Source organism: Alternaria atra (assembly GCF_907166805.1).
Source record: "Alternaria atra isolate CS162 genome assembly, contig: 32, whole genome shotgun sequence".
NCBI classification, from domain to species: Eukaryota; Fungi; Ascomycota; class Dothideomycetes; order Pleosporales; family Pleosporaceae; genus Alternaria; species Alternaria atra.
The window spans coordinates 800,995-815,705 of NW_025091331.1; the positions used below are offsets into that span (position 1 = coordinate 800,995).

At 52.4% G+C, this 14,711-nt stretch overlaps 3 protein-coding genes across 3 annotated transcripts; 2 read left to right on the forward strand and 1 right to left on the reverse strand.

Annotated features, from left to right (window-relative positions):
* Positions 1–596: 596 nt before the first annotated feature.
* On the forward strand, positions 597–2,196 carry ALTATR162_LOCUS10019 (uncharacterized protein; the record flags this gene model as incomplete). Its single annotated transcript, XM_043317655.1, has 2 exons — positions 597–933; positions 983–2,196. The coding sequence occupies 2 exons, from the start codon at positions 597–599 to the stop codon at positions 2,194–2,196; spliced, it is 1,551 nt and encodes a 516-aa protein (XP_043173590.1).
* Positions 2,197–6,326: 4,130 nt separating this feature from the next.
* ALTATR162_LOCUS10020 (uncharacterized protein) lies at positions 6,327–9,275 on the forward strand (the record flags this gene model as incomplete). The annotated part of the gene is made up of 1 exon (XM_043317656.1): positions 6,327–9,275. The coding sequence occupies one exon, from the start codon at positions 6,327–6,329 to the stop codon at positions 9,273–9,275; it is 2,949 nt and encodes a 982-aa protein (XP_043173591.1).
* Positions 9,276–11,116: 1,841 nt separating this feature from the next.
* ALTATR162_LOCUS10021 (uncharacterized protein) lies at positions 11,117–12,108 on the reverse strand (the record flags this gene model as incomplete). The annotated part of the gene is made up of 3 exons (XM_043317657.1): positions 11,117–11,492; positions 11,752–11,973; positions 12,059–12,108. The coding sequence occupies 3 exons, from the start codon at positions 12,106–12,108 to the stop codon at positions 11,117–11,119; spliced, it is 648 nt and encodes a 215-aa protein (XP_043173592.1).
* Positions 12,109–14,711: the final 2,603 nt, after the last annotated feature.

Genomic DNA, 14,711 nt, shown 5'->3' on the forward strand with positions numbered 1-14,711 from the left:
GAGACTGCCCAGGGCTGCTGTGAGTGTCACGGCCTCGTCTACCGGACTATCTGAGTCGCGCGGAACACAGTCGACATGCCGGAGCCACTATACCTAGTCAGGGTAGTTGGGAAGTTTGGCTTGAAGCCGTGCGCCTGCCCACACAGAAGTGGTCTACTATCCCACACCCGTCAACACCGCCCGTTTCTCTTGGAATTCCACGTCAGTCCTCTGCCACTCTCTCGCCATTCAAGTCGACGCCTTATCGCTGCGCTGTCTCTCGCTTGCATTCGCAAAACCTGATCCAGTCCGACCAACTCTCGCACGTCGGTGATATCCACCTATACCACCTCGGCAACCCACCCACACTCACGTGCTGTCCGCATTTGGTGCTGACTTTCCCTGGAGACGCCTTTGCTGCAGCATAAACACGCCGAATAGTACATACATACATACGTGGTCGGCTATCGTGGCATCCTCTCCAACATCGCCCGACCGCCTCTCCATCCCAAAGCAGTGCGCCGTAACCCCGACGTGCTGGCTGCACTTGGGTATGTGATCCTGGTAACTCGCGCGCCATTCACGTCACATCCCGACCGCCAAAAGAACCAGCAACTATGCACGACCTTAAACCCCTCCAACTGCCCAAGCTTGTCGCAGCTCGCAAGTCTTCCAAAAGCTCACTCAACATGTACGACGATCCGACCTCATCGATTTATTCCAATGCCGACTCGGGTTTCTACTCGGCTTCGGAATGCTCGACACCGCCAACGCCAGGTCAATACACGCGAGGTCACTTTCGCTTCCCTAGCTCGGCTTCGTCATTGTCATCGAGCCCACCGACCTACGAGTCTACTGAGCCTCCCAACAGCTCAGGCAAGCTCCCCAAGCTTACTGAAGAGCCTTTTGAGCGCGAATACGACTACGGTAGTGAAGACCCGTACCGCTGCTCTTGTAAGTTTATGAGAACGCTCTATTGTTTGCTATGCTGATTCGTCTCCAGGCGACGTCGGAGGCACCTATGACCACGCCCAAGACTGTAGGATATCTAGAGCGTACGAGCCTCAGGGTGAGTACTTCACCACTTGCGACTCGGAACTGCGACTAGCAAAGCGACGACGATCCTTGGAGGCATCTGCGTACAGCATCGCCGGCAAGCTTGAGAGGCGCTTTCCCTCATTGTCGCGCAAAGTACGTGACCGCAGCTCGACCCTCAGCAAAGTTTCACGCAGCGCGACTCCCTCAAGAGTTCCTTCTACCCGATCCTCATCGCTCGCTGGCTCTATTCACCATGTCTCGACCGTCGATCTCCCAGAAGACTACGTGTCGCCAACCTCTACGCCAGCCCTCGCAAGCAGGGAACAACTGAGTGACGACGCACCTACGCCAATGGCCATCGACGTCAACAAGGCCAATGCCATGGAAATCGACCCTGCGGAAGTGGAACGGGAGCGCTATGCCACGACGCCACTATTACCACCATTGCTTGTGAACTGCCGCAACAATGACCTACCAGCGTCGTCGCCTCTGCAGTCGCCAGCAGTGGCAGACGCGACCCCAGCCGGCACCCCACCAATGCGCACTTACCCTACGCCTCCTCTCTCTTCAAAAACATCATTTGCGTCGATCAGAGCACCAAATGCCGGGTACATGGTACCATCATCCGACATACCCCCTCTCATGCTTGCCAACCCACAGGACAAGTGGGCTATGGAATTGGGCCATGCCAACTTCACCATCCTGCCGGAGCCCTATGTCCCTGAGGTCTGCACTGCGGCGTCCATCGAAGAACACCTTGCCGAATGGGCGCAAGCGCGGCGCAACTACGCAAAGCACCAAGTGCGAACCGCCGAACACTACGGAGTGACATCGAGGCACTATCTTCTTACCGAGCAAAAGTGGGCTGAAATCGACGCCCAATGGAAGAAGAATTATGATCTGGCCAAGTCACATGCAGCTGCCATCGGTCAGGAGCTCGCCCCAAGCTCACCCACAGAGCCAGGACCCCTTAGCAAGATGCCAACACTACATGACCCCAAGAGTGAGGGCAAGTTCCCCAAGCTCGGCGACGAGGACATTGTTGGTCCCATGCAACAGGCGGCCGCATTACTACCGAAAACACCTTCGCGCAAGCGTGCCTTTTTCAAATTCCTTAGCGACCTACGGTTCCCTGGAACCTTTCGCGGCCGCTCATCGGGTGGCGTCCGGGGCCACTAGACCCAAATGTGCGATAAACGGAGAACCTTTTTCTTTTCTACCCTGTCGATAATTGCGTGCGATTAATATCCCCATCCTGCACACAAACTTGTACCCTTACTCCCCCACTTGCGCTTGTCGGGCGCAAGGGGCATGTTCTACGAAAGTGTACGACTGTATGACACAAGATCCCGGTCCTTCATTGGAGCCACGACCACACGACTCTCATCACAGAGTCACGAATTTCCTTTGTCGATACAACAATTATTAGAGAGGCTTTTCTTGTCTTGCGCAGTACAGTGGTCTGTCTGTACTGCGCTTCCCTTCAATGGGATTACTGTTTGGTGTTTGGGCGGTCAAAAAGTTATGCAGGGGTTTTGCATCTGACGATGAAAGCGAGCATCATTCTCATCACGACATGATTCACGCAGCGGTGGCTCTTCAGCCAAGTCTATTTATATTTCAGTCTTTCCTTTGTGTTCAAAACCATTCTTGGTTTCGGCGGCTATACCTTTACTCGTCCTTGTCTGGGACTCGAGGAGGCAAGCGCAGTCGCGGGTCTTTGTTACCCTTTGGTAGTAGTAGTACGAGGAGGAAGAGCTAAGCTTATTCGGATATGTTTCAGTATTGATACTATGTAATCGGTTTATGGAGGTGGTACGGATGGGGCGGGGAAGGGTGATGATGTGTAGTACCAAAGCCTTAGTTTAGCGTGTCCTCCAGAGAACATACAACAAGCATTCAATGTTAAACGAAACACCTAGCCAAACACACGATTCTCGCCCAACCTTGACAGTGCATTCCTCTTTCTCTTCATCGTCTAGGGTAGTAGTCACTGCGCACTGCGCGCTTGCCGGCGGAAAGCAACCGGTAGCAAACTGCGTGCAAACAATCTCAACTCCTGGTAAGCCACTACAACGGCAGCTGGGCACATGATGATACCGTTTCTCTTGCAAAGTCTCCGACGCACAACAATACATAGCCATGTACGTTACGATTCCATCCATTACGCCATTACATCTGCACAGACAGGCCTCTTTCACTTTACCCGCAACATCTTTTCCTCCGTTTCCTAGAACGTCTCATCATTCATGACCCCACATATCGATAATGGAACGCCATGTTCCATAATCCTGGTGCAGCAGATGACCTTCGAGGTCGTAATCGCGGTGGCAGGATAACTGGCTGACCGACTGTACGACGAGTGCGAGGCGTAAGCAACGTAGGGCCATCCATCTTTCGCTTTGCCTATTCGTTCCCGGCTTCCAGGCTAGATGATGTTGTGTCACCACAGGAGCTTTTGCAAGCGAATATGGGTGGGACCGGTTATATCATTTACACAACTCTCTTTGTGTAACGGTGGGATATTTTTCGGCTGTTTTTGGCTGCAGTTGTGCGATGAAGGGAAGCGAGTGTTACCTAGATTGGGGAAGCGAAAGGTAAGATGGTAGGACAGTGAGATGGTGGAAGGTTACTGGCGAGTCAAAAGTGTCATCTGTCAATGCTAGAATGCAGTATGCGGTACGTTGGAATGTTATGGCATCTTGGAGGCTGTGCATGTGCTTTGATATTTGGATCTTCATATGCGAGATTTTGGTTTGTGGCTAGAATGCACCTCCTTCTTTTCTCCCCAGAAGAGTATCAGCTACCGATTGCGCAATTGCACATGTTTGTTGCAGATAAGTCATATGTTGCTCGTGACTTTTCCTTCGGTTCTGGCAGTCCCGAAGTCAATCTTCTGTCGGAGAATGCAAGATGCAGGTCTGATGACGAACAGTGATTGTTCACACGAGACATTGCATATGCGAGAGTATGCGGCGAATATGGATCTCGGAAAATCGTGCAGACGAGAGGCAGGTGTGTATGTAGGTCATTCTATCTTGGGTACAGGACAAATGTCAGCCCAGCTGCTGCGACTTGGCCTTCACGGAAGGCGGTGATGTGAGTTGGTGTTTAGAGTTGACGACGATATCTGTCACTTGACTTCTTTCTTCCAGGTTTTAGGTCGTTTTTGAGAAGAGACGTAGGCAAGCTATCCACCCCCACACCAACCTAACACCTTGCGAAGCGAGTATCGTGGTAACGCAGCAACGTCACTACTGTAGTTAGAACGAGCTACAGCTCGTGCCGCATCGCATTAACCCACGACATACCTCACCGCAGTAGTTCTGCTCGGACAACAGCAGCAGCAGTGTGAGTTGTCTAGTCACATCTCCAAACTCTATTCTTCTGACACTTCGCCAAACACATCGGTTGCCGACCCTCCATCGCACTCTGTTTCGATATTCAACATCTGCACATGCGCATCTTCTTCGTGAAGGCCATCAGGATTACGAGCATGTGCCAGCACCGTCTTTTCATGGCCCCAGCTTAACAACATGGTACGGCATACCGCTCATCCTTCCTCCACCACATGCCTCGATATAACGGTCGTGTAAACGCCATCAATGTCGGTTCCGAAACCCCGGATTCTGTCCTTGCTCGGGGGCGTAGGCGAAGAAGGGTAGACAGCAGTTGCCCTTAGTCGATCGATCCTTGAGCTTATCCCACACTTCCTCGCTCGCCGCCCAAAGCCCTGTTATGTTGTGTGACATGTCTGAAACGTGTTCATCTCCTGCATGCGGGGTTAAATGCTCAAATGGAGTTGGAGCAAACGATATATGCAATCTTTGCGAGGCTTATGTAAAGAGTATCAAGGTATGCCTGACTCAAAGTGAAGCGATGAGCCTACTGGCGGATTATTTACAATCTTCTTCAAGAAGGCGTACTTGGTCAAGCCTTTCGTGCAATCCAGCACCTAAGTACTCGGTAGACAACAGGACGACTACACGTTGATGTTTCTTCATAGTCGCCCAATCAAGTGCAGTAAATCCCACACAGTCTTCAGTCGGGTGCCCTGTGACATCCCACTACCAATCAGGAAGATATACACCGAGGCTACGGGCATATATTGAGGTTTCGGACGATCCAAACAACTCAAACATTGTACTTGCGCGCTTCAATATCTCAAGTGATAGACGTAGCTCCTCATTCCCAGAATTCCCGTCGTCTATCATCAGGTGTGGCAGTACTAGTAGTTCACCGCTCACGTTTTGCGAACGGTCGATCGTATCGGCTATCGATTGTGTCTGCGCGGAGTCGCACTCGGAGCATACGAATTCGGTTGGTTCCCATTCTCTTCGAGTTGGCAACGTGTTTTGACTGATAGAGGCGGGGAAGAACCATCTTGAAAGACAATGTAGTGGTAGGTCCATATCCAGGAGCTCCTCGGTACATCAACGAAGAAGTGGATCGAGCTTCTCGTATAGGAAATCCATAAAGTCACGATGCAAGCATGCTGTATACCTCATTTTGTCAAGTCGCATATTAGTGCATGGAGGTATCAACTCCTTTTCCAGCGCTTCAAGCGTTTTCTTGGCCGCCACCATCGTCTTGTGATAACTGGGAAACAAAAAGGTAATGAGAAAGAGCTCGTGTTTTTCTGCGTTGTACCAATTCCTTAAAGTGTATCCTAAAGGTATTCACTCTACTTCTTGTTGTAATACTTGCAGAATATTATAAGTGTTTGCTTTCTCCGGCACGAGGGTACAAGGCAGAAAAGACGACTCATTGGATAGGCAATACCGGTAAGGCTGAAAGTGGAGGATTCTGGCGTGGGCTGTCGACGATCTTCGATTGACTTCTTTAGCTTCCGCGTCGAGGTCTTGGCGTTGACCGGTCAGCATGCGTAGATCCATCGTCATGTGCCCCCCAGCCATCGATCACCTTCTGCATGCGACAGATGCCGTCGCGCACACTTGACCTGCTACGATAACGACAGTGTATTCATCGCGCACGGTGCCCGCCATCATCAGGCGTTCTTAGGGCATTACAGCTTATCAATCAATCAACCCAACCATCAATAACTCGTCCGCTGACCACGCTCCCCACGGACAAGTGCGCCTTTCGTTCCTGTACATATCCTTGACTCCTGCGCGAAGATAGTCGCTACTACTACGCTTCATCCGCCCGTGGCTTGTTAGACTAAAAAGCATCATCAAGACCGTGCTTTGTTTCATACCTTAGGAACCACGCTCCACGGCTGTCTGCCCAAGGGACCCGGCACACTCGCGCGACTCCTGAGCCAGGGAGCGTCTTCGCACCCATACACCATGTCTCTCACCGATTCGGAACTGGAGCTGGTCAGCTCGCAGCTGCAGCGGGAGAATGACGACATCCCCGAGGAGCCCGACATGATCCTCTCATCAGACGCCGAGAACGGCCAGTCGTTTGCTCCACCACCACGGATCGCTGCCCGCTTCTATCGCCATACAAGCAACCGTCGCAAGTCTTCGGCTACCTCGTCCCGCCGAAACTCGCTGTCGTCGACACACTCGCACACATCCAACCGATCGTTTCGCAATAGCTGTCAGAGCCACCATGTTGCGCAGCACCTTCGCCGTGCGTCCATACTCGAAGATCGCAAGGCGAGGCTAGCAGACCGCGCAGCGCATGCTGAGCAGGTCAGGCTGCGTGCTGCATTGGCCAAGGCTACTCCACGTGGCTCAAATAGTGAAGAGAGAGCGTTGGCAGCACAACAGGCTCGCGAGAAACATCTGGCACAAGTAGCGGCTTCCTGTGCCGAGGAAGTGAGAAGAGCCAAGAAGATTGCTGAAGACATGAAAGAGCGCAAGGCCGCTGAGGAACGACGATACCGCACCGAGATGGAGGAGAAGCTAGCAGAGGCCGAGAAACGGAGGCTGGAGTACAAGCGCAACCCCAGACGACCACGGACTGCTAGCTCACCCCCAGCCGACGTCCGAAGACCCACTGAGCGTCCCATCGTGTCCTCGGAAGATGCTGCAAAGAGGATTCAGGCTGCCTGGAGAGGCAAAGTTAGGAGCAATATTGTCACAGAATGGCTACAGCTCGGTCTTTCCATCGAGATGGTTCAAGAGACCAGTTTCGAAGTCATTACGGGCATGCTCGCAGACGAGAAGCTACTTAGGACGACCGATAGAATCATGACCCTGTTCGTGTTGCTCCCAGACGCAGATCCAGCCTCCCGCAGCGCAGCCGTCCGAACCTTCCTCTCCGCATACCTTATCCTGGGGCACCCTACACATGTTTTCAGCCGAGACGGCGACCAGGAACAGGATCTCATTACCAAGGCTAAAGACCTTGTCATCAGTTTCGAGTCTGCTTTGGCAAAACTGACAAAGCTCAACTCCTACACTCCCTCACCCACGCGTACAGAAACCGTACTGCTAGCCCACGGTGCTTTCGTTACCGCTTTCAACGACTGGAAAGCTCGCGACTCCTCCGCGCTCATCGAGACAATGGTGGCTTCATTTGTCAGCCTCGACGAGATATGGCAAAGCGTTAAGGACGCGACAGTGGATGAGGTCGCAAATGAGTACAGGAATGGCATCAGGGATAACCAGGCTATTCTACTTAGTAGAATTAAGAAGTTGGCGGGGCCTGACAAGGCTCTTACCTTGATCAGAAAGGCCATACGCGAAAGCCGAAGGTCAAGACCAAAGAAGAGGCTCGCTGGAGATACTGTACGACCGCGTGTTGCAAGCGACTCAACACCAGAGTCCCCGCTGTCAGCCGATAGTGCTGCCAAGCAGGTTGAGGCCGCTTCAGAGCTTGCAGCTTCTGGACAATCTGGGTTCCAAGATTCCACTGCTCAAGGTCATCAGGCACAGTCGCTATCAAAGGTCTTTACGGTCGTGCCCGATAATCGCATCCTAGTTCACGAGCTGTCTATCGACAAAGACTACCGAATCGATCCTTCGCCGACTGCCGGCCTACGCGATGCTCTCAACCGTGAGCTATGCGACGCCATGCGACGAGGATTTGAGGAGGGCGACAGCACAAACTGGACTGCTGCCATGGCGGAGAATATACGGGGCAAGCTATTGCGACTTCTAAAACCTGGCAATTCGATGCATACACTCATCTCCGAGACTCTGGACCCCGAGCATGTCAGCAGGCAGTGTAGTCAAGGTGTCTTCTCTTATGGGAAGTTCTTCGACTTCATTGCTAGCATTCTCCCTAAGCTTTGCGCACCCTTCCGCGACACCGAGGTTCAGTCACTTGCTGAAGAGCTGCAGGAAGAAGGTGAACTTTCAAGCATGATCGAGAAGCTCTTCAAGATCTTGCATGTCATCGATCTTTTGTCATTGGACTACTCAAACTTCCTGTTGATGAATGCCGCACCAACACTCATCAAGGAGGCTGTTGGTTACGAGGAACGCATGTTTACTCAAGATCTGGAAGAGAACAACCTTACCCTCGATCGCACACGCCGATGGTGGCGTAGCGCAGCAGTCAACATGCATACCGAAGCTGACCGTCGCGATCCTTGGAGTCAGGCCAATCCAATCAACCGCCCTACAGCGCACAAGATCTACGCTCGTGGTCTGGTTGACCTCGCAATTGCTACGCCACCGCTGCGAAAGTCCGAATTGCCAGAAACGCTCGAACTGGATCGTGCACGTATCTCCCGTATCCGCGAAGACGCACTTCGCATCACAACGATCGGCGGTATCTTGCTTACTGCAAAGAACCTGCTCAAGCGCGATGTGCGCGCACAGTGGAAGTCTGAAGCGAACAAGATGTGGTTAGTGTTGAAGGAAAACGGATACATGTCTGATCCTTCCACCCCTTCGAAGATCTCCTCTCTTCTCGAGTCGTCTCGGAATATGCCACCTTCCACGCGGTCCCAGCTCTCCTCCACCATCACGCGTCTCCTTACGCAAGCCGAAGCCGGCAAGCTGTCCGACCCTGTGATGAAAGTCTTGTTCCAAAGACTCAAGACTCATATTTTCAACCGTGTGAGCGCCAGCAGTTCTGGTGAACGCGTCAAAGCTGCTAGTACCGCCACAGAAGGGCTTGCCACTACTGGTCTGCCGGAGTTTGTATCTCAGGTTGCGGATATCTGTGAGCAGCTAGGCAAGGTCGGCGAAGTAGACCGCAAGTGCCATGGCAAGTGGTATGAAGAGATCGCCGAAGAGATGGAGAGGCTAGGTCTCGAGGGAGGCGAGGAGCTCACGAGGAGTTCGAGCGTGGATAGTGAAGCTGTCGCATCGACGAGTTCGGAATCTTCCGTGTAAGATAAGAGGGCAATGGCTGAGGAGCTGTATTGTGTGTACATGGGGACGATTACTGGCGTTATCATTTCCCTCTATTCTTCTCGGCTCGGATACCCAGCCCGCTCAATTCCTGGTCCTATACTGTTATTCTGTCGTTTACTGCATGGTGCTGCGGTGTTCATTGCTTTGGGTCTGGATCTGGGATAGGTTCACGGGTTATGAGCGTACACGAATCACTCTGGGTTCTTCTTTCTCCAGGTTACAAACGTACACTATTTCAGGCGTTCTGCTTGCTTGAATCAATACACATCACATTCTCATACTCGTATCAATATTCCAGGTCTAAGGTCTATAGTCTGATGTTCCTCTGCAGCAAAGGTATGGAACCACCTGAATCGATGTGGCATCGTGTTTTGGATCTTATCAAACATGTCCGAATACGAGTGTCAGGGAGGATGCTGACCATACTTATGATAACTACAGCTGTTAACACTGCATCTGATCCGCTCACGAAGTACCGAGCATGTAAGATGCTGTGGTGCTAAGCATGACGTTGTCTAACGTGGGAACTGTGTCTTGAGAGCATCATACATGTTGTCAACGAAATTGTCAGTCGAAAACTGTAATCTGAGAGCAGTTTCCGGTTATTGTTATTCAGTACGAGCTACAGACATTCTAGTTCTCTGGCCTACATATTGCTGGCTGTCGTGGCTGTGGGTCCGTATGGGATAGAAGGACTAGGGATGGAGTGAGCACGTATTCGTATCGCGGCATTCCAACATAGTCATACTGACTGATATAAGTAGCGTCTGGGCTAATATCAGAACCGGTAGTTGCTAATTGACAGACGGCTTGTAGAAGGTGGCTACGTTGTAAGTGGGTCGTGTTAGCAAAGATTTGTTCAGCTTCAACACTAATGAAGCCTCAGAAGGCTGAGAAGCGAGCCCAATGCATGACAAGCACCTCCGACATGTTTTGGGTCCCTTGGCTGGAGATTTACAGGGGTTAGGGCGTGTGGAAACGTAACTGTTGGAGTGAAGAGTAGCTTTGGCGGTCTAGTGCTGTTCCTCTATTCGCTGTAAACCACGGCACATCGGTGCTCTTCGGGCAGCGTACCCGTAACTTCGATCGTAGATTCAGTGATGACAGAAGGTCATTGGATTGTTTGGTAGCATTCGCAACGAGCGTTTGAGCTTACTGCTCCATCGCATGGTATTGGGTCAGCTGGTGATGCTGCCGAGATGAATGAGCTTGTTACTGTTGATTTTGTGGTGAATGTAAAGCCGAGTGGATCGGAGGTATATCCTTCTTGAGTATCTGATGAAGGCACAAGCTATTGATGAAGACGCTAAGTGTAAGCCGCATCTCCTTCTCCCCAAGATCATATGTGGCAACCTCTTCCAAAAGTCTCATAGGTTCTCCTTGGACTGACCTGCCCCCAGCGGAGGCGGACCTGAAGCTCCCGGTGGACGACGAATACCATAGTTTGCTTTCCTTGCTTCATCAATCCGACCTTTCGAGAGGCTAATACCAGGAACTACCCAATCCCCACAACTGCATTGCATTCCCTGCCAGGCGTACTTGCCTACGTTGGTGTGGCATTTCGGACACTCCAGACGTCCTTCCAACTTGCCTTGTTCGAGCTCGGGGCGCATCCACGATAGGGGATCTAGGAAGTAGTGGGCACAGTTTTGCGATGAGGCTTTTGGAACTTCTGCCTTCTGATCGGTGACAGATGAAGCTGACCCATGCGATAGTAGATACTGTGACGTTGCTAATGCTCGTCTAAAACTTTGTAAGCGCTGAGCAAGTCAGGCGGCAACAGGCTGTATGGTGACATCAAATCTCTTGCACAGCTCCACTCACCTGCATTTACGACATCTCAATTCGAAACCGGAAGTTTCGTCGGTGACATGTTCGTCTTCGAAGCGAATCTTGTCCGCCTCTGGTGCTTGGCCACACGCGCGGCTCAGCTCGATCTCCCGTTGGTAGACCCATCGCTGATAGGCCGGGATATCTTCGACGTTCTCTGGTGTCTGCATCTCTCCATATAGCTCCAATTGTTTCATGAAGCCCTCGTTTGGTTCGCAGATGGATCGCGCTTGCCGTACGTGCGACAAAGCTTCCGACGGGCTGATGTTGTGCTCTTGCATCAAATAAGCGATGACGACAGTAGCTGATCGTGATTTTCCCATAGCACTAGAGAAGAGTTTGTGGTTGGCATATTGATACGAGTGGCTGAGAGCAAATAGAGTGGCAACAGGGCGGTGTGTATAGGGAGTAAATCGCAGAAAACGGAAGGCGAGAAAAGATGAAAAACACGATACAGGACGCGCGGAAAGCAAATTTGGGCTGCATGCAATGCACACCAGTGACGAAGCCTTGGGGCTGTTGTCTTTTTGTGAAGATGGCAAAATTGCCAAGCAGGGGAACCGTCGGCGGCGATCGAAAGTTGTTGGATATGCGAGGCTTCAGCTCGACCGGGATGTTGACTTACCAATGCACCAAGACTCCGCCACCTCCCTTAAGCCCCTCATGTATGAAGTGATTTGTGGCAGGGAAATGCTCCAATAGATTTTCGTCTTCGACATCGTCGACCTCCACAACCATGTGCTTGAAAGGGCCGAACAAGTCTTGATCTAGTGGTGTGCGCAATACCGACAAGACGTGCGTAATATTGGCTTGCTGGAGGGCTTCGCGCCGTCGCAGTGTAAACATGCTACACAATACTGGTTAGACAGTAGTCCGGTGACCCCAGACCTGAGCCATGGGGTAGATGCGAAACGATGGTCGACGTTACGTACCCACCGATGTACAGGTTCAAGTCCCCGGGCACTCTGTCGATGAGCGCCATGATAGATGAAGTGACGTGTCCGAGAACAATCGGACGCCGGAGATGAGTGTATGGTGATCAACAACCTTGGAAGAGGCGCGAGTTGTTGAAGGTGTGAGAGAGAGGGTCTAATTTTGACCGAGTGTTTCTGATCGCGCTTGCCCGCCAAAATTGCGGACCATTCATAACTGCATCTGTCATCGAGTTTGATATGTCACGAAAAGCTGCAGCACATCCAAGCAACTAACAAGTAACCTGTTCGCCTACAAATCATTGGCTCGATGTATGAGTCTCTCCGAGGTTGCATTACCATAGGGCACGGCCAAGAATTACAGAGTGTACCACCCTCCAGAGGCATCATCGAGCTAGTTAGTTTATAGCCTTATGGCTACATAGACTATATCCCTTGCCTGCCGGTATTGGCCCCGTAGTTCATAGTTCATAGTGAGACCCTTTGCAATAAGAATTGTCATCAAGAGAGTCATGTGTCGTTGCAGTCAGCGGTATCTTCCGTACGACCGCGGAGCTACACACTGTGGATCAGGGACTGCATACCATTGACATGGATGAGTCTATAGCCCAAATCGACGAATTCGAGTCCTACGAAGAGTTCCCGAGGTTGTCCGTTGCTGCGCCCCCCAGGATGTCGAAGTTGGCCGAGCAGCCCTTGTTCTCAATAGCGGTCAATGAGTGCCATATCATGTCTCGTGTCAATGGTATGGTGTTGCTTCCATCATGAGACAAACAATATTGCAGCCGTTATCGACAGCCAGAAGTAGCGAATTGCTCGTACTCCCCGGTTGCTTGCAAGGCTGTGGTGGCGCCTCGTCCCGCATCTCGGCGAAGCGCATCGATGCTTTAGCAAACGGGTAGCGACACGGTAGTTGCACATTTCCATGCATTCCACATGGCCGGCGAGACAGAAGAAGTCGCTGACATCACCCAAGACTTGCAGGTTCGCGCTGTCTCAAAGTGGCTGAACCGCCGCTTACTTGACCACAAGGCAGGACCCACCTGCCGGTGAAATGCAACGTACCATGTAGGTACCACTGTTGGCCTCACAGTGTAGGTTCGGCCCCAATCCAATACCCCGGAGTAATACTCGTGTCGTCTGCATGTTGCCGCTCGTGCCAGCACGAGGTACCCTGGAATGCATCATGAACACAGCCCCCATGGAATAGATCTGTAAGGCTACTGCAGCAGATGCCAATCGAGATAGGGGAGCAGATGGAGGGTGGTGTTCTCGGTCTGTACGACGAGCGTAGTTGCCAAAAATACCATGGAGGGGAACAGGGAGTGCCATATCCCAGACTGCCAGCCGGTGTCGCATTGGCTACCGGAGATGATGGACTGTCTGCATAGTGTGTACGCCCCGCTGTGCATTCGATTTGATCGCAGTGAGCTTGCGGTTCAGGATGCAGGTATAGTGGAGGGCAAGCTCTGGCTGGGCACGCCAGCTTCCCGCAATACCAATCAGCAGATCAGCACGGTATGAGTGACAGCCCTCTCAGCCTGACTGATGAGTGATTGATGGTGCAATTCATGGCGCTTGTAGGGCTGTGAGGAGCTTACTTGTTCGAACTCGTCAGCATCCGTGCGCACTGACTTCCGCTACCCGCAGTCGAGTCTAACCCGCACACGGTTGAATCTGACGCTGTGCCGTCTGCACCTCTCTCCCCAATCCCTATCCAGGCGAAGCGCAATGCTGCATGTTGGACAATTTGGTCAGATCCCAGACATGCAGCCCTCGTCAGCCAGCGCGTCCACGCCGTCGGCATGCCTTCCAAGCCTGCCCTACCAGCCATCTCACCGTTGCACCGGCCTGACGTCCTGGCACTTCGGCTCTACTTGGTTTGCGCAATAATCGACACACAGGCAGCTGGACGAGCGGGCGCCAATCCTCGATTGATTGTTCTTGGACTGACCGAGCTCTATGCCACGCTGCTGGGAGTCGTCTGCCGTCACGAGCAATCTACTGCGAGTGGACATGGCAGCGCTAATGGCAAGCCCTATGCACGAGATGAGGGTCGGGGGCGTGGACCTTGAAGCTTCTCGAAAGCCAGAGCCCTCCTCCGACCGACTAAGGGTTGCATCTACCCCTGCTGACGTCTCCACTGCGCTCCGTGCCAGGAGCAACCAGGCATAACCAATCACCGACATTCGAGCTCATCCAGCGTAGTGCTTTATGCTAACCGCAGTCCCCGGTCGAGGGCGTTTCTTCTGCTCCGTCTGTTACTGTTGCTGTTGCTGTTGCTGTTGCTGCTGCTATCCAGCGGTGCCTCTGTCCTGCAGATTCACCACCTTCCCGGAACACTGGATGCCGGCAAGGGACGCTTCCTTCTCCCTTTTACTCCACTCGCCTTCACGCTAAGGACCCTACCGCAGTCCCGCGCCGTCTTGTTCGCTGCGGTGTGGCAGGAACAGGCCTCCTCCGAACGACCTGACGACTTCAATCGTTGCATTGTTCGTGCCAGACCCGTCGTATGACGGCTTGTCCCGGGCGAAAAGAAGCAATATCGTCTTGTGGCGGTGCTGGCCAGAACCCTTCCGTTCAGCTGAAGGACCCTCTCTCTCGTAGGGCTGAACATTTAACAGCCGCAAGCGCTAGCGCCCCCGCTTTCGCT